Here is a 19,168-nt window from a genome sequence, read left to right as displayed (position 1 = left end):
CACAAAGAACTTTGCTGCCATTGAGACTTTCCCCAAAACATAGAAAGATGAATGCATAATGAAAAACCGCTAGCATATGAAAAATAATTTTATCTAGTCAGATTTTAAGCAGCTGTATTTCCACACTTGGAAGGGTACTTACTTATGATTTTGCTGTTTTAGACTTCCTAAAAAGCCATAGTGATCCCCAAGTCTTGTATATCTGATTGAATACTCCATCATGTAGATAAGTCAGGATGGAGCTAAGGGATAGAGATATTCAACTCTGGCCAGGCGCTCCAGGCATCACTGCAGGTGATGTCCTTCCCTGGTGACTCCAGCCTTTTCTACTCTCACCCTCTCATATTTCCTACTCATCTCCCCTCCATATATCAAAACAGACTCTCAGAGATGATCAAACCCTTGGCATAACTTCAAGGTGATATGTTACCTTTCCTGCTGGTGCCTGCACATAGGAATTTGCTCTAGCTAAGGATAGAAAAATTTATGTTTTCTTTTAAGAATCATCTCTAGTGTAATCTGGTGGGAGGAGAATGATTTCATGTGAGGCATGAGTGCCTTCCCAGTGTGACTGAACCCATTCCAAGTGGGAGATTCACTGCATTTTCCAGTTGTGTTTGAGGCCAAGCTTCAGGCCACCAATTATGACTCCTGGATTATCATTTATTAATGAGGCTGACCAGACATTTCCAATTATTGGTTACTTGGTTCTGAGCCTGGAGACTTCCCTTGTCAGCCATTACTTTTATAAGCTTGCAAAAATTCTTCACTGCTCTCAGTAAACTTGACCTAATTTTCTTGATGGGCAACAGACACCTACCTTCCATCTCTGGAGCTCTGGTTCCTCAAAGGCTTTAGACATCCCTTTCATGGAGGTGATGAGGACAAAAATCTGAAGCCAACTTGGCTGGAAGGATGGCAGAGCCAGCATTATTGTGCATCTTCTATATGTTATCATGATATCTGAGACCTAGAGTTATCTGGCAAGGATCCCCTTCAGGGTGGGATGGGAAGGGAGTGTCTTCAAACCTGGCCGATGTCAAAATCATCTGAAAGGATTTAAATCCATAAAGATTTGTAGACCCTGACCTCCTAAGTCATAGCCCTGGGGAGTCCAGAGTTTGTATTTTTTAACAAGAGCCAGGGTTGATTCTAATGATTAGCTAGTTTCAGGAGCCAGTCAATTAGGTGTACTGTCCTTAAACACAGATCCATGACCAATCATTCAGAATCAGCTGGGTACTGGGTAAAAAAATATATTTCTGGGCCCTGGAGCTATATGATCTGATGGTTGAGTCTTGTAGCCTTCTGAATCTACAGCATTATAAATCTCTCTGTTGATTCTGATCATCAGAAAGATCTGGAAACTCCTGGAACAGACAGGATGGATGGGGAGTGGAGGCCTGAAAGCCCATGAAGGGGCTGCTGCAGTAAGCAATAAGAAGGGCTGGGGCAGAGCCACAGGATGAGAAGAACAGAGATTTAGGAGACTGGACCAGTGAGATACCTGCTGGACCTCAGATTATCTGAGGTCCTCAGCTCAAGAGAGTATTTATTACAAATATAAGGCAGGAAAGATAATGAAAGCTGAGGTGAAAATCATGATTTTGGTTTTGGTCATATTGAATGTGAGGTGCCAATGAATTATTAATATAGAATCTCTCTAAGCAGTTAAGAAAGCAGAACAGACAGAAAGGAAGTCAGATTAGACATCTAGCACTGCCAGCATGGTGAGGACATTCCATCTGTGGGCATGGATGACATTCATCATCCATGAAACCAGCTTGGAAGAGAGAATCTTCAGAAGAAAAACGGACCATAGGGAAGCTTTCAGTGCCAATTTTAAGTACTTTTAAAAGGTAACTTTGTATCTTGGGTACATGGGAATCTGCAGGAGCATTTCTGTTCCTGTTATATGATGGCTTGTCCTGTCTATGAGCTAGGACTTGGGTTCCTTATGAGAAAGATTTCACATAGTTGATTCACAACTAAGAGCCAGGCTCTTTATGTTCCATCTGTGACCCTGAAACTTCTGGACTGTTCTGAACTCCCATGATCACCTCTCAGTTTGGAAGCCGGTTGGTATCTTCTTACTTAAGGCAACAATGCCATCAATAAGCTAGAGCCTGATATCTCCTGAGTAATGGGAAGACATCTTTTAAAAATGTAACCCAACTATATATAATTAAGTTCTACAACTCTACACCTACACACACATGCAAAACCAACAAATAATCTGATTAAGGAATGGGCAGAGGACCTGAGTAGGTATTTTTCCAAAAAAGACATACAGATGGCCAACAAACATATGAAAAGATGCTCAACATCACTAATCATCAAGGAAATGCAAATCGAACCCACAATGAGATCTCACTTCACACTTGTCAGAGTGACTAGAATAAAAAAGACAAGAAATAACAAGTGTTGTTGAGGATGGGGAGAAAAAAAGAACCCTGTTGGTGGAAATGCAAACTGGTGCAGCTCCTGTGGAAAACAGTATGGAAGTTCTTCAAAAAATTAAAAATAGAAATACTGTGTGATCCAGTCAAAGTAGATATTTACCCAAATTAAATGAAAACACTAGTTTGAAAAGATACATACATCTTTATATTTACTGAAGCATTATTTACAATAGCCAAGATATGGAAGCAACCCAAGTGTGCATCCACAAATGAGTGGGTAAAGAAAATGTGGTATATATTCAATGGAATATTACTCAGTCATAAAAAATGAGATCTTGTCATTTGTGACAACATGGTTGGACCTAAAAGGTATTATGATAAGTGAAATAAGTCAGAGAAAGACAAATACCATATGATTTCACTTATATGTGGAATCTAAAAAACAAAACAAAAAGCAGAAACAAAGTCTTAAACACAGAGAACAAACTAAATACTGCCAGGGAGGAGGGGGGTCGAGGGTGGTGGGCGAAATAGGTGAAGGGATTGGGAGATGCAGGCTTCCAGTTATAGAATAAGTCACAGGAATAAAAGGTACAGCATAAGGAGTGTAGTCAGTGACATCGTAGTAGCGTTGTATGGTGACATAAAGGTAACCGCACTTGAGGTGAGCACTGCATAACACATAGACTTGCCCAACCACTATGCTATACACCTGAAACTCATGTAACATTGTGTATCAACTATGTGTCTATTAGAAAACATATAGCTCAACTGGGAAGAAGACGGAAATTCTTTGAGGGTAAGAGCAGAGAGATGTGTCAGTAAGGAGTGAATCCTTGCCTGGGGAGAGCCCATTCTATGTTGGGGACCGTATCGGAGGGTAGATCACCTGAAAACCTCTTTTCCCTCTTCTCCTCCATTCTGAGAAAACCAAAGCCTGCAGCCTGGCTTCCTGAGCCTTTTTCCAATCCTTCCCCCTCTCTGCCCCAAGTAGCACCTGAAAGCGGACCTAAACAGAGGATGATGACCACATACACCGAAGGCTGGAAAGATCCAAGACAGGGCCCTAGTGAAGAGTGAGCAACCTGAAGCAGCTGAGAGCTGTGAGAAGGGCATGGGGCATGGGGAGGGCACTTTATTGTGGAGGGGGCAGGCCCCTTGGCAGGTGCAGGTGTCAGATTGCCCCGTGCACTGAGCCCACGGACATGGAGAAGAGACTAGGGAGCTTCTTCCCAATCCAGCCCCTCTGGGTCGCTTCATACATTACGTTACTTGATGCAATATGGTGACCAGATGCTTTTCCAGCATCCATGCACTTGCTGACACAAGGCTGGGCTCCAGCCACCAAGCCTGATTGAGCTCACCAAAATGAAGCCGCCAAGCTGTGCTAGAATATTTTTCATTCTTTATTTTTCTAAGATTTTATTTATTTCTTCATGAGAGACACACAGAGAGGCAGAGACACAGGCAGAGGGAGAAGCAGGCTCCATGCAGGGAGCCTGATGTTGGACTTTAACCCAAGACTCCGGGATCACGCCCTGGGCCGAAGGCAAACGCTCAACTGCTGAGCCACCCAGGCGTCCCTAGAGCAATTTTCCATAACGAATCCTCTGGCTCTTTCCAGAATCTGCTCTCATATCCCAACTCTGGTCGTCTGGCCTGGAACTCATCCACATCTTCAGCTGCTCCTGCTGCACCATCCCCTCTCATGTTTGCTGGTGGTCCTTGGCCATGCCACTCTCCTGTGGGCCATTAGTTGGTGATGGAAACACCTGGGTGTCTTGCAGTTTTTCTGGGTAAAGGTGGCCTTTCTGAAGCCCTTTCCCAGACCCTAGTGGGGGACAGAGGGCAGGGAAAGAGGGGCCCAGCTCCTTACATATCATTCGCAGTTTCCATTCTCCTATGATGTTCCCTGGGACATTTAGCCTCCGTTTCTGCCTTTGGCAAAAGGTCTCAAACTAACATTTTGTTTTAACTCTAAATCTTTGCCTAACATTCCCCAAGATGGTGAGAACCTGTCCTGAGTCCTAAACCTTTGAGTACATGGGGGCTGCAGCTAGGGTGTGGGGGGGGGAGGCCTTGCCTGAGGCGCTGGGCCTGCGGCAAATGCTTGACGAAGGGCTGCGGCATGTGAAGGCTGGGGAGCCGCCGTGTCCCCCACGCAGTGCCTTATTTCCTCCTGGCTGGTGTTACTTACCAGTACTGCCCAAAAGAATGAGAATTAGAAATGTGGATGTGAAAAAAAAAAAAATGTGGATGTGTGGAAATAAATGTTAAACAAAGACTTTGGGGGAAGACCTCTCTGCAGCCTATTAAAAATTTTCCCTGTCTACTGATTTCCTTTACCTAAAGATGCTTCTTGATGCATTGCTTTAGACCTGCAGAATAGCTGCACCCTGTGGGCATCACTGAGTGCTAGCGACATATATGCATATAGTGGTGGCACTCTGTTGGCTGCCTCAACATTCCGTCTGCATTTGCTCCTGGGAAGAGGCTGTGGAGAGGCTAAGCTTGCATTTATGTAGCTGCTCCACATATTGCAGAGTCTACCTTCCCGTAGTCTGGGTAATTGACTGTACTTCAGGAAGAACCCTTGCACAGGAGGCAGATTTTGGAGGTCTGGATAATTCTATGACAAGGGACAGTGGAAGCCATTATTGCAGCTAAGGATTAACACTGCTACCTTGTGACTTAAGTATAAAGTACTCCCAAGAGCATTCCAGCTCCTAGTAATATGGGCAGAAAGAAGGAATAGGAATTCAGAAGTTTCTAATACACCTGGTGGGATAGAAGAGCATCTCTAATGCATTTGATGGTTGGAGCTGTCAACATTGCAAATTTCTACACTCTGCAAGAAGGCAGCCCTGGCTCCCTGCCAGCCATGTCTCTCTCAGAGAGGGGATGGGGTACAAATGTGGATTTCTCCCCAATATGGCAAATGCACCAAGCCAAAGTTAACTGCTCATTGGGATATACCTCCTCATTGAGTTAATCTACCTCATGGTGGTAGACTTTTGCTTCCTTGGTGTGGACTGACTGGCTTCCCAGCCAGTCTTGGGTCAACATGACTTTCTCCATCAGTCTTCACTTAACCACCTGTGAGTTTCTGCCCTGGGTTTTGGCAACACTCTTTGTGCTTCTGAGAATATGTTTTTGCCTTAGATAACTGGGGAGATAGGAAATTTGGTCATTATGGGCAAGTTCTGTGGGTCCTACTGATTTTTGGACTCTTTAGAAAACGAAACACAATCAGAAACTTGGTGTTGGATTGGATTGTCATTTGAAGGACCAAAAGAATCTGTGAAGACAACACAAGGTGTTTTCCTGAAGTGATCTCAGTTTCTCCAAGGGGCTGAGAATACCTCTCCCTGAGACTGATCAGAATCAGAAATTGGTAGAGGGCTTTAATCTCTTTGACTTTTAACTCATAGTCTTTGGTTCTTGGACATTGACTTGATTTAATTTTCTAACTTCTGTTCTCACTGAAAAAATTATAAGAAGAGGTTTATAGTTATATTTGGAACATTTCTGTGGTAGCATTTTATTTGTGAAGAATCTTAATATTATCATTTCATTTCACGAAGACCCTCACCTAAATATGTCAGCCAAAGTATGTGGACATAGTTTGTTGGAGAAAATTGTTTAGGGATTGAAATTTTGGTCTTAGGTATACAGCAGTACAGAACTTAACCAATAGATTGTTCTGAGCTACTTCAGAACCTTGGGGGGCCAAAATCTGGACTAACTTTTGGAGGCCCCATGAAGACGTCCCAAAAAGCAATGTGGTTGGTGTTGAAGGATGGGCTCATTAATATGGATACAGGAGGGTGAAGAGGGTTACTGATCTGGCTTCCCCTTCACCAATGGGATGGCCATAGCCTTGGCTGACCAGAGGCTAGTGATTAAGCCTAAGGGGTTAAGAAGAAAACCTGAGAAGACTCCCTCCACCACCCTCCATACTCTATGGTTTTTTTTCCACAGGGAGGATTGTCATTACCAAAATATTCCTGATCTCTTTCCACTTTCATATTTATTCCCCCAATATTACAGATGATACTTATTAAAACTATTATTAGAGCAGTTTTATGTTCAAGGCAAAATTGAAGGGAGGATGCAGGGATTTCCCATATACTCCTGGCCCCAACACATGTGCAGCTTTCCCCATTTTCCACACCTCCCACCAGAGTGTTGCCTTTGTTGCAATTGGCACATCATAATCACCCAGAATCCATCATTTACTTAAGGGTTAACTCTTGGTTTTTATACATTCTGTGGGTTTGGACAAATGTATAATGACTTGTATCCATCATTACAGTATCATACACAGTGTTTTCACTGCCTTCCTTGTGTTGCGCTCTCCCTACAATACCCCTTCCCCACCTCACCCCAGGCAACACTGATCTCTTTACTGTCTCCATAGTTTTGTCTTTTCCAGAATGTCATATAGTTGGAATTGTACAGTAGATAGCCTTTTCAGATTGGCTTCTTAAAAGCATAATAATATGCTTTTAACTTTCCTCCATGTTTCTATTCAAGGCTCGATAGATTATAATACTGAATAATATTGATGGATACATTGTCTGGATGTATCCATTCACCCACCAAAGGACATCACAGTCACTTCCACCTTTTGACAATTATGCTAAAGCTGCTATGTGCAGGCTTTTTTGTGGACAAAAGTCTTCAACTCCTCTGGGTAAATACCAAGGGGTGTGATTGCTGAATCATGTGGTAGGAGTATGTTTAGTTTTACAAGAAACTGCCAAATAAATAGTCTTGCCAAGTGGCTGTGCCATTTTGCATTTTTACCAGAAATGAATGAGAGTTCTTATTGCTCTACATCCTTATCAGCATTTGGTGTTGTCAGTGTTCTCAAGTTTGGCCATTCTAATAGGTGTGTAGTGGCATCTCACTGATCTTTCAATTTGCATTTCCCTCATGATATATAATAAGGTTGATATCTTTTCATATGTTTATTTGCCATCTATAGATCTTTAGTGAGGTTTCTGTTAAGGTTAAGATTAAGGTTTGTGGCCCATTTTTTAATCAGGTTGTTTATTTGTTTGTTTGTTTATTTATTTATTTATTTTAGGTTGTTTATTTTTTAATGTTCTTTATATATTTTGGAAAAATATACTTAAGGTTTTTGGTCCATTTTTTAATCAGGTTATTTGTTTATTTATTTATTTATTTTAGGTTGTTTATTTTTTAATGTTCTTTATATTTTGGAAAAATATACATTAAGGTTTTTGGCCCATTTTTTAATCAGGTTGTTTATTTGTTTATTTATTTATTTATTTATTTATTTATTTATTTTAGGTTGTTTATTTTTTAATGTTCTTTATATATTTTAGAAACAGTCCTTTATTAGATGTGTGCTTTGCAGGTTTTTCCTCCCAGTCTGTGGCTTGTCTTCTAATTCTCTTGATACCGTCTTTCAAAGAGCAGTTTTTAACTTTAATGAATTCCATCCAGTTTATCAATGATTTCTTCCATGGATTGTGCCCTTGATGTTGTATCTAAAACGTCATTGCCACACCAAAGTCATAGAGGTTTTCTCCTATGTTATCTTCTAGAAGTTTTACAGTTTAATGTTTTATAGTTAGATCTGTGATCCTTTTCGAGTTAGTCTTTGTGAAGGTGGCAGGTGACATCTCCGCTGTCCCTCCCTTTTTCCTCTTGCTTCAGAGCTGTTTTCAGAGCCCAAGAAGGCAAAACAAGGGCTCTTAATTGGGCCTCCCTAAATTTTCAACATGTGTTACTTGCTTTGCTGTTTTTCTTTTTCCCATTAAAATGTCACCTCCACAACAGCAGGGTTCTCCAAAGCCAGTAATTTCCAACTTCTTTAAAAGTCAGAATGACCCTTTAAGCATTTAAGACTCAAGGTGTTCAAGCCCTACATCCTCAGATTTGGGTTGACAAGCCCCGAGGGGATTGCAAACCTGAGAACTTGTATTTTTATGTAAACTCCACTCAGTTACCTGAGGTGCTTCAGAGGTTGAGTATCAGCCTGTTGCATATGGAATAATCCCAGGAATTGCTGAGGCTTGAGGTTAGAGGTGAGAAACTGATCACAGTCAGATATTTCTGCTTTCTTAGGAAAACTGGCTATTTTTTTTATTCAATTATACATCCATTATGAACTCAAACTTTCTGATTTGGGAAAGATTACAAAGGAAATAGAAAATTAATCATTTACAAGATACTAAATATATCAACCTGCAAATTGTAGTGTTTATACTTTTTGATAGGACCAATTTCAGAGCACACAATCTGTAGGATCTCATGGGATTCTAGTTACTGGACTGGAGACTAGTAGTCTGTGACTATACTGTAATTATAAAATATTTAAGCCTTTCTTCAAGAGTAGAGCATGGTAGATCAAAGTGCTGGGTCTGAGAGGCTGAAAAAAACGAGCATGTCCAAGAAGCCTACGGCCTGATGAAATGACTGTTTCTCGTCTCCACCCTCATGTTCTTGATGCTACCTGATGGTAGCAGGTTCAAGCATACCACACTGTTACTTTCTTCCACACTTGGCTGGAAGGACTGTGATTCAGATGAGGAACATTAATTTATTTCACCAGGTGGCTTTTATTCAATAGACACCTGTAGACATCATGACACCTTGTTCAGATATGTTTCTCAAGTAAATTAATATTCTAATCTTGACCAACTAACTCCTTTGTTGTAAACATTAAGTCCCCAGGCAACTACAAAGGGAAAAGTAGGGACAGCATATAAGAATAACTTATTCATTCTTAACAGATATTCTTAAGCATTTTATAAATGATCATTATATTAAGATTAGTATTTTATTTCACATGTAAAAAGGTTACTTGGGAATAATCTTCTTCCAGGTTTTCATATATTTTTCCTTGTCTTCCTTCATAATGACTTCCTTTGTAACTAGAAGATTGGGGGGATTTGGTTACATAGCATGGTGGGAAGTATGGGTTATGAACACTGGCTATGCCCCACTGGGAAAAACATTTAAACTCTTTGTGCCTTAGCTTCTCATCTGTAAAATGGAAAAAACAATACCTACCCCTTGGGTTTTCTATGAGCACTAGAAGAGATAATCTATGTGAAGCCCTCAGCAAGGAACCTGTCTCCACTAAAATGCCAGCACATGCTTGTTGTTTCTTTGGAAGACATGGTAAAGGAGGAAGGCACCAGGAATCCACATGTCAGAGAGCACTTCAATCTCACTTTCAAATGTTCTTCTGGAAAGTCCATCACAATCAGGAATAGAGAGACTACCTCCATTCTGGAAGCAGATTGATCTCCTTTTCTCCTTGCATTTTGGCTGGTCCACGGAGTAGACTTGCCCAAGGGAAGGATGACACCTCAGTGACTCAGGAAAGCTCTTTTCCTACATATGGTTGAGAGCAAGTGACCAGACTCTGGAGGGACTTGGGCTTGGCTTATCCAGGTGAGCATAGGCATGAGTGACCCTGGAACAGGAGGGGAGGGGTGGGTTGTCTTCCCTTTGATAGCACGGACTTTGAAGCATGTATGCTTCTATCAGTGTAAGTGAAATGGGGTAACTGGTGAAGGGCAAATAAGATCAACTGTCAGTGTCAAAACATATACTTCCCATCTCATTTTGGCGATTTCCTTAAAATGCATGATATTGAAATGCAATCTATTAAATCATTGATCCTTATGGTAACATTTTTCTATATTGCCCATATCTGTAGCATTATCCTTCATCCGAGCTCATTTATTACTATCAAAGAATACAGAAAGACCAGGCTATCAAGCCAAAAATCAGATTCTTAGGTTGAAAAATAATCCTGAGACCTCCTAAAACTTTACCAATTGCCCACGTTTGACTTGGCTGTGCTCACCCACCTGGGTGACGTGCAGAGGGAGTCACCTCCATCACCCTTTCTCCCATTATGTGAGAAGTTCAGTGGTACCTCTATGTGCCAAAGGGTGCATCTCACTGTGCATTCCCTGCTCCCACCCCAGAAACTCGGTAGTGTGGGAAAGAAATACTGTGGGGCCACACAGATGGGATTGGGGAAGAATTGCTCAGTCATAACTAATCTTACCCCAAATATACCAAAAAGGTATTCAGGAATCTAAGGGCCCAGTGAGGTCTGACAGGTGGGGGTGCTCACATTGGCAGCGTAGTGAAGAGCCGACCAAGGCTAGGTCAGGCAGGAACAGAGGCTGATCAAAAGGAGACTTCAGTGGAGAGGTTGTGCCAGCAGGAGGCTGGGCTTGTCACGGAAAGGTTGGGTTCCAGTAGAGGCTGGGTTTCCAGTGGGATGGCGGGGTTCTGACAGGAGGCTGGGGTATGGGCAGCAGGTGTGCTCTAGCAAGGCTGGCAAGGTTTTAGCAGGAAGGGAGGGAAGGCTGGGAGTCACACAGAGCAGACAGTATTCCCAAGGGAAAGAAATCAAGTCCTTGATCTATTTATGCTGTGGGCAGGTACCCAAGCTTCTTTCTGTCTCTGATTCCTCATGCTTTTAGCACAGGGGTTTGCACATAATAATAAGAGCCAACACCAATCGACTCATTCTTGCCCTTCTCCATCTTCTTCCTATTATTATTCTTTATATTATTATTATTATTATTATTATTATTATTATTATTTTATGAGTGGCTCTTATATCTGTCTCCACCGATCTTTCTTGGGCTCACTGTGATAGTAGAGTCTGGGTGCAAGAGGCTAGGAATTTTTATCTTGCTTTCCTTGAACACTTGAAACACACAGTCAGTGGCTGCTCCCAGAGTCCCGGGATGATTCCAGAAGTTCCTCTCTTTCCACAACTTCCCACCAGAGCCCTAAGTACTCCCCCCGCCTTTCCTTACCACCACTGGCCCCACATGTGCTATCAATACATGCCTTTCTTCTGGAAAGCCATGAAATGGAAACCCACCCATGAAAGTCTCTGGCCCAGGACTTAGTCTTCCATAGAAGATAAAATAGTGAAAGGGAATAAAGGGGAAAGGAGAAGAAATAAGTGGGAAATATCAGAAAGGGAGACAGAACATGAAAGACTCCTAACTGGGAAACGAACGAGGGGTGGTGGAAGGGGAGGTGGGCGGGGGGTGGGGGTGACTGGGTGGCGGGCAATGAGGTGGGCACTTGATGGGATGAGCACTGGGTGTTGTTCTATATGTTGGCAAACTGAACACCATAAAAAATAAATTTATAAAAAAAAAAGAAGAAAAGATACGGGGTCCCAAAGTCTTATGCAGATTTAAACTTTAATGGCTTTAGAAGTATGAATGCTACAAGCTTGGAAAAGGCCCTGCTGTGAAGGAGAAATATTTGATATTTTAAGATGCTACTATCTTTCTTAGTGTATTCAAATTACCACTGTGCAGTGCCGGCGGTTCTAGTCCGTCTTCAAATTGCAAACCCTGAGCAGAAGGAATTGAAAGGGCTGCATTTGCAGATTGTTCAAGAACAGGAATCCAGTGGCTGACCTGCCTTGACTCACCACCACACGAGTGATGGAGGTGGGAGTGAGTCACGCAGAGGCCTCATCTTTGTGGGTGCTGGCCTGGAAGAGGACATCCTCACATTGTTGCACATGTGGGATAAAAACTAAAATGTAGGGGAACCCTGGGTGGCGCAGCGGTTTAGCGCCTGCCTTTGGCCCGGGGCGCGATCCTGGAGACCCGGGATCGAATCCCACGTTGGGCTCCCAGTGCATGGAGCCTGCTTCTCCCTCTGCCTGTGTCTCTGCCACTCTCTCTCTCTATCATGAATGAATAAATAAATCTTTAAAAAAAAAAAAACTAAAATGTAATATTCAAAATTCACAAAGCTGAGGGGTGTCTGGGTGGCTCAGTCAGTTAAGCATTGGACTCCTGATTTCGGCTGAGGTCTTGACCTCAGTGTCACGGGATTGAGTCCCATATGGGGCTCCAAGCTCAGTGGGGAGTCTGCTTGAGATTCTCTCTCCCGTTGCCCCTCTCACTGCTCTCCCTCTCTCTAAAAACAAAACCTTAAAAAGATAAAAAAGCTGAAGAGGCATACAGTATTTAAAGAACTAAACATTTAAATGATGATTTCTGTAAGCTTGGAACATTTCCACTTTTAATTCATTTCTGGGACACCCTGTATAGAGCCTTGCAGAGCTATCATCAGGGAGAAAAATAAGGATCTCTGTACCCAACCCAGGAAGTCAGAAAAAGAATAAAGAATAACACACACACACACACACACACACACACACAGAGAGAGACAAAGAAAAGAAGGAATAAGAAAGGTAGAAACAGAGATTTCTAAAGCAAAAGCAAATACACAATAGGGAAGATTACCAAATGCTCCTTAAAAATATGAGCAGGGTAGATGGACAGGCAAATTTGATAAATAAAAATACCTGTGAACATAACCATAGATATTTATGACTTAAAACAATTCTATAATTAAAAATATCTTATTTAAAAAAAATACCCCTTACTCCAAACAATGTAGACTTCTGAGAACCAATCACTTCTGCACACTGACTGTCCTAAGGCAACTTTATACCAAATAATTGATCTAAGCAGGCCAATGAGATGTAAGGCTATTATCTCTAATCGTGAAATTAATTGTGTTCTTCCTTGTTGAATGTTGTGTTTCAAGGCTGTGTTTAGAGGAATTAGGACAGGTAAAAGCAGCAGCAACCTGAGACCAGCAAGGACAAACCCCACAGACTTCGTGGCAGCAACAAGACATCTGTGGAGCAAACCCTATGCAGGAGGCAGAAGATAGAAGCAAGAGACCATCTGGCAGAGCTGGGATCAGGCCCCCCCGTGGCAACAATCATGATCCCTGGACACCCTAGGAGGGGATTCTACAAGTCCTCACACTGGGATGAAGGCAGGGGGTTGGTTAGCAGCATGGATAGCAGCAAGGCAGGTTGGGCCCTTGAACTTGCAAAGCTAATGGACTGAAACTGCCTCCCGGGACCAGACCCCATGATGTGGGGACACTGCTGGGGATAGAGAGAAGCAGAATGGGTCAGCACTGGGAGGAGAGGCCCATGTAGGTATGGGTGGGGAGAGCAGTGGCAAGAGCCTCAGAATGCAGGGTGAATCTGTGGACACTCCAGGACCATGGACTCCAGCATCATGGAGGTAAAGGAGCCATCTTCATACCCAAAAGTTAGGAAAACTAATGTCGCACACAAAGGAGCCACCGAGAAAGGCTGCACTTAAATATAATATCAATTATATTTATCAGTAAATATTTTTTTTTATCAGTAAAAAAAGTAAGAAGCAGGATCACATCCTTAGAGACCAAAAAAGTTTACCAGAAAGACATACCCACAAACTGGGTAAAAACTATAACGTAGTATTTCAAGAAGAACTAAGATCAATTAAGAAGATAATAGAGGATATTAAAGAACAATAGAAATCAGGATTTGAAAACTAGTGAAAAAGGCAAATAATTATTTTAGAAAGCATAATTAAACTAGAAGGACAATAAGACAGTTCTAGCATGGGACACGGTCATCTTATGGACAGGGTCGCCTTACACATGGGGTCATCTTATGCTCAGAGTCACCTTATGGGCAGGGGTGGCTGACCCAGGCCACCAGAGAGGGGAAGGCCATGGCTACACAGCACGGGTGTGAGGGATATGCTAGTGCTCAGTGGCCCCTGGGGTACTTAGTGCTCCACACTTGGACTGAATGGTAAAGAGGTAAATGCAGCAGCTGTGACCAGAGCAGGGTGGTAACCAGGATGGGGGGCCTCCTAGGATTGAGGCCTTTCTCCCCCTGCCAGGCTCCCTGCCTAATCAGAACAGGGGCTGGACGAGGGTGAGGGGCGCAGGTGGTGGAGGGGGTAGATGATGACTGTCACGTCCGGTGACGGCAGCTGCAGCAGCGGAGGCTGGAATTACCACATCTTACTCTTCCCTTGTGTGAGAAGCAAGACCTCGTGATCTCATTACAGGAACCTGGGAGTCTGAGTGGCCCAAGGATAGACAGGGGTGGGTACTGCAACTGCTGTGACCGCCCTCTGCACGCCCACATGCCCGTGCTCAGGGCTCAGGGCTGTGCCCCTCCTTAATGGGAGTGAGCTCTGGCCTCATCAGCGCCCACACAGGCAGAGGCTGTGACAATGGCTTGCTGGTGCCAGCCTCCAGGTGCCACGTCTTTGCTTGAGACAAGGAAGAACCACCCCAGGTCCCGACTGCCCGGAAGGGCTGGGTGCGACTCACGCTTTGTCTGATCTTCGCTGACCACTGTCACTCCTGGGACCACTGCCCCAAATGTCCTTTTGGACCCACAGCCCTGAAATGTGGCTGTTCATTTCAGAGGCCATCTCCAGAGAACCCAATCTGAGGTGGCAGGCTCCTCTCACAAGGAGGGTCTACTGGGCTAGGGTGTAGAGTGTGGCTGGGTATGGTAGGATGATCCCCTCATGTCGTCAGATATGTGAGGCTACGAGGGGAAGGGACCTGGCCTGGGGGTTCCCTGCCCACGGAGGCTGGGCCAGCACTCATAGACCTCCTGGGGATCTGACATTTCCACCCTAGCACATGCCTCCTTGGAAGAAGCACTTCCCTTCTACAGTTCTTTATTTCGATCTTTTAGATTTACTTCTACATTTTCCCCTCTGACACATGGGGAAGCTTTCTCTTGAACCCTGGAAATTGTTCTCTTGAGGAACACTACCATTCTGGTATACTTGGCCTTTACATTTTCTTCTCAGGAGCATTTCCTACTTCTCCTCTTTCCTAAATATATCATAATGTGCTCTCTGGAAATTCCCTTGAATTGATATATTTTTTAAAGATTTTATTTATTTATTCATGATAGACAGAGAGAGAGAGAGAGAGAGAAAGAGAGAGAGAGAGAGAAAGAGAGAGAGAGAGAAAGAGAAAGAGACACAGGCAGAGGGAGAAGCAGGCTCCATGCAGGGAGCCTGACGCAGGACTTGATCCCAGGACTCCAGGATGGTGCCCTGGGCCAAAGGCAGGTGCTAAATCTGCTAAATCGCTGAGCCACTCAGGGATCCCCAAGTTGATATTTTTAAAAGAAAGAATTCACAACCAGAAATATGCTCAATGATTCTTCCTGTTGTTGGGAAATCAGAACATGGTCTAAAGAGTTCCCCTAAGGGGTCTGAGTTTATTGCAACAGTGACTAGAGAAGTTGATTCCTGCAGAGTGGAAGCATGCTGGCTCTCATGTCTGAAGAACAAATACGCACTGATTCTCTAGAAGACGCTGAATGTCGACGCTGAACATCATTTGAACTCTTCTATTTCTTTTAAAGCTCCATATTCACTGTAACTCTTTAGAAATCAATTTATTACCAGTTGTGTTCTGCTTATATTATTCACGAAGAATAATATAATCTCATTATTCAGATGAGAAAGACAAAATAATAAAACCAACAAGAAGTGAATTCTTCTCTCAGTTGATTTTTTTAACACCTTGTGCATAGATAGTATTGAAAACAATTATTTTTTCTACTTTATGCAAAAGAGGCAGAATGAAGAACATTCTTGAAATGACTTTGCAAGATGTGCTTTATTTTAAGTCAGTCCTGAACCCAAACTACATAGGATCATTTTTTTTTACTTATTCTAGTCCATTCGATGATTCCTCACAAACTATATTTTAATATGGAATGAAAACTACATTTCAATCATAAATTTTCATGCTACATTGTTATTTAACGAAGAGGTTGTATTACCAATAATAATTTAAGAAAAGGCCATTTTTTATTTCCCCAAGCTCAATATACATATTTCTTTCATAATTATGAACTTAAAAAACCCGTCTCAGATGTAAAAATGTGAATTGGAATATGTAAACTCTTTGATATACCTGAAAAACAGGAAGGAAAATGTCACATACTGGAAAACACCATTGCCTTAAATCACCGAAATGGGAAAAAAGCGTGTTAAGGGATGGAGAAAGGTAGAAGAGCGTTCATGACCTCCATTAGTAAAGAGTTACAAAGTCAGTATTTTCCACATCCAGCTGGGTGCCATTTTTATCTTTCTACCTGGAGCCTGTGTCTGACGAGGAGCAGGAACTCTGAAGCAGAACAGTCACCACCACTGAAGCCAGTCACTAGCTGGGCCTCAACAAAGACAGTGTCCACATATTTATTTTGCTGCTTTTTTTTTTTTTTTCCTGAGAAGTCACTGGTGTTTAATGAAAAGATTTTTTTTTTTATTAGTCTTCAGTTAAGATAAGGCAGTAAGAGTGTCACTAATGTTAACTTTTTGCTTAGAATGAGGCTTATCCTTCCTCTGGCATCTTCATGGGTCTTTGGCTCCCTTTCTCCCTTCGTCCCCCCAGAAATCTGTTCAGGAGTTTCAGCCTCCTATTGCTGTTGTGTATTTTTGGGGTATGCTGAGGCCCATCATTTCTCCTCACAGCAGATTCCCTGTTGGTGACACAGCACAACGTAGGGCATCATAACATCTTTTCTGGAAGGGTGCAGTCCCTGCACAGAAGAACATGTGTGTCTTTCCTTCTTCCTTCTTCTCTCCTGTTTCTCTGAGGGAGGAGACCCATAAGTGACTCCTTTGCATAGTCAATCAGAATGCAAGACACTGTTGACTAAAACATAAAACAAGTAGCCCTGATTTTGGAGAAATGGAATTACAAATAACTTTTTCAACAGGCGCCTTCATCTGCAAGGTAGCTTAGACTGCAAAAGGAAGTCAGCTCCTTTTGACCACCTGTCAGAAGAGAAACCATTTCCATCCAACTAGAAATGCTTAGCTCTTATGAGAATATTGTGCTTTTTAAAAAATTCAAATGTTCACTTGATTTGCAGTCTGTGTCTCAAGGTATCAATTTGTTTTTTCTCTAGTCCATTTGATCATGGTTTCTGGGGATCGGTACAGGAAGATTAATTTGGCATAGAGATCTTCCTCTAGTTCCAGTTCTCCTGTCTCTCGAACTAAAAAAATATCCGTGCACAACTTCAGGATTCGATCCACGTTTGGAAGCTCTTCAAACATGATGGAGTGAGAAATTCCACTGAAGAATTCACGGACAAACTTCCCAATCACAAGGACCACTGAAGCATATAATCCCATGATCCTGAAACAAAACAAAACATTAAGTAGAAATTGTATCTGCCAGTGAAATACAGTTAACAGAACACAACTAAAAGAAAAACAGTATTTCCCTCAAACTCCAAAGAAGGTATGATAAATTTATCAAAGCTTGGAGTTTTTCCCTTACAGAACTGTAAGATCTGAAAAATGAAAGTTAAAAAAAAAAAATCTCAATTCTGGAGATAACCAATGTTAACAGTTTTCAGGGAAGAACTTCATGTGGGTTTGCTGCATATATTATATAAAGAAAGCACATAATACATTTTATAGAAATGCAATTGTATTATTTACACTTTTCTGCACCTAGATCTTTATTTTTATAATATAATTTTGCATAGACAATGAGTTCTTAACAGATTTTCATGTCTTCTTGGGGATGTATGTGTCCTAGAATTTGAGCATCAGAACACTGTGAAATGGTAGTGTCAGACCATTCTGGACATTGGACCACATCCCAAACTGTGATGTCTAATTGAGGCCATGTTTGCTAAGGTTAGAAGGCAATCTAAACAGAAAAGAGGTAATCGTACATCAATTTCTAAGTTTGAACACTGAATGGCGTTAAATGTAACAGGAAGATGTAGAGTGAAGAAACTGGCAATATGACTTCTAGTCTTGTCCTGAAGGGTGTTACTCACACCAGGCATTTTGACTTCTTTGGGACTCTGGCTCTTCATTTTTTAAAACAAAGGGCCAATGACCTGTGAATTTTAATGGTGCAGCTGTTAAGTTCAAGAATTCTAGGAAGATACAAGGCTTCCCATTGTCAATTTTATATGATACAGAGGTAGACTCCTGTAACTGTTAACTGTGACATAAGTTCTTACCCATAGCCAGCCAGGAACCCCAGACTCGGGGGGCTGACTTTGTCATTGAAGACCACCAGTTCCAAGGCCTGAGCATGCTGATTGTATATTCGATTTCCAGTCAGGTTGAGAACCCACCACTCACTGTTAGTTTTAGTTGTGTTGTCTCTGGACAAAGTGATGGTGATATTCATGAAATTATTTTCTGGAAGAGGAGAAAAATGAAATCAAGTTAGCATGAGAATATTAGAATTTAATGCACATAAACAGTCCTCCCTCAGATGGCAAAACCTGGTTACTGCAATCCATAGCTTATGATGCCAGGATAAATAGGACACAGGGACCTGTTGTTAACAATGGGAGTGTTGAAAGAAAAGTGGGCCCTAGGTGAGCATAATGTTTCTCTTTGTCACTAGACAGCTCACTGTTGCTAAGTACACATGGCAGCCACATCACAGGGAGAGAGAGGGAAGACCAATCACCTAAGTATCTTCACTGATAATTCCGAAGAACTAGTTAGACATTTAAAACCCCAAATCACTAACTTTTTATTGAATTGACTAATTTAATCCTATGACCAGCATTTATTGAGTGTTTTCTAGGAGAAGGCCCTCTGTTAGGTGATAAGGGGTTACAAAGTTGCATACAGCATGATTCCATATCTCAATGGGAATAAGCCATGTATACAAGCACAACTAATGGGAATATGGCAAGCACTGCAAGACCTGCATTGACAAGGTCTGTTATGGAGAGTCTACTTTTGGTTGGTAGTATCCATGAGGGCTTCCCAGAGGAGATGACTTGTGAGCTGAGTTTTGTGGAGTGAGAACTTCAGTAAGTGGCGATGGAAGGGAAGAGGAGGCTATTTCAGGAAGACTGGATGGCATGAGGCTCAGTAATGTTCTGAAAATCCATG

The 19,168-nt window shown here is 42.2% G+C and overlaps 1 protein-coding gene and 1 long non-coding RNA gene across 7 annotated transcripts in view; one reads left to right on the top strand and one right to left on the bottom strand.

Annotated features, from left to right (window-relative positions):
- The window catches only part of LOC140634931 (uncharacterized), a 44,006-nt gene extending 25,555 nt beyond the window's left edge, over positions 1–18,451 (top strand). For both annotated transcript variants that reach the window (XR_012032246.1, XR_012032247.1), the window contains exon 6: positions 17,197–18,451. This is a non-coding gene — a long non-coding RNA (uncharacterized lncRNA). The remainder of the gene's footprint in view (positions 1–17,196) is intronic.
- PIEZO2 (piezo type mechanosensitive ion channel component 2) overlaps positions 15,878–19,168 on the bottom strand; it is a 440,944-nt gene continuing 437,653 nt past the window's right edge. For all 5 annotated transcript variants that reach the window (XM_072828696.1, XM_072828697.1, XM_072828693.1 and 2 more), the window contains 2 exons: positions 18,274–18,457; positions 15,878–17,429 (listed from right to left, as the gene is read on the bottom strand). In XM_072828696.1, the coding sequence (XP_072684797.1) occupies positions 17,177–17,429; positions 18,274–18,457 (437 nt within the window). In that variant the 3' untranslated portion in view covers positions 15,878–17,176. The remainder of the gene's footprint in view (positions 17,430–18,273; positions 18,458–19,168) is intronic.

The sequence above is a fragment of the Canis lupus genome, chromosome 6 (genome assembly GCF_048164855.1).
Source record: "Canis lupus baileyi chromosome 6, mCanLup2.hap1, whole genome shotgun sequence".
NCBI lineage: Eukaryota > Metazoa > Chordata > Mammalia > Carnivora > Canidae > Canis > Canis lupus.
The sequence above is the reverse complement of the archived record's forward strand: the minus strand, read 5'-3'. Positions and strand labels throughout refer to the sequence as shown.